At 81.0% G+C, this 636-nt stretch overlaps 1 protein-coding gene across 1 annotated transcript; it reads left to right on the forward strand.

Annotated features, from left to right (window-relative positions):
* Positions 1 to 216: 216 nt before the first annotated feature.
* On the forward strand, positions 217 to 447 carry AURANDRAFT_20163 (hypothetical protein; the record flags this gene model as incomplete). The annotated part of the gene is made up of 1 exon (XM_009034684.1): positions 217 to 447. A coding segment is annotated over one exon (231 nt), but the record flags the coding sequence as incomplete, so codon positions are not given.
* Between the last annotated feature and the right edge of the window lie 189 nt (positions 448 to 636).

The following is a 636-nucleotide window of genomic DNA, read 5'->3' on the forward strand; positions in this document are numbered from 1 at the left end:
GCCGGCGACGCGGCCGCGCCCGCGGCCGCGCCCGCGGCCGCGCCCGCCGCGGAGCTCGACTCCGACGAGGAGGAGCGCCTCGAGCGCGAGCGCGCGCGCAAGGCCAAGAAGGCGCCGAAGAAGAAGAAGCCCAAGGCGCCCGCGGACGACGCGGCGCCGGAGCCGTCCGCGCCGCGGCCGGGCCGCGCCGCGGCCAAGGAGGCCGCGCGGCGCATCATGGACCGCGACTACGCTTCCGCGGAGCAGAAGGCCAAGGCGGAGCGGGGCCTCGCCGACAAGGCGGCCAAGGCCGAGCGCGCGGAGGCGCGGCGGTCCGCGGCGCCGCGGCGGCCCGTCGAGGAGAAGTGGGCGCAGTGCGACCGCTGCGCCAAGTGGCGGCGGCTGCCGGCGGTCATCAAGGTCGAGATGCTGCCCGAGCGCTGGTTCTGCGAGATGAACGTCTGGGACCCGCGGCGCGCGTCCTGCGACTACCCGGAGCACGACGACGAGCCCGCGGCCGCGCGCGCCGCGCCGTCGGCGCCGGGCCCCGCGCTCGCGCCCAAGGTCGAGGGCGCGCCCGTCGACGCCGCCCTCGAGGCGGCGGCGCGGTCCGGCGGCGCCCTCGGCGGGGCCCTCGCGGGCGCCGCGGCGCCGCCG

This window comes from Aureococcus anophagefferens (assembly GCF_000186865.1).
Source record: "Aureococcus anophagefferens unplaced genomic scaffold AURANscaffold_2, whole genome shotgun sequence".
In the NCBI taxonomy this organism is placed as follows: Eukaryota; class Pelagophyceae; order Pelagomonadales; family Pelagomonadaceae; genus Aureococcus; species Aureococcus anophagefferens.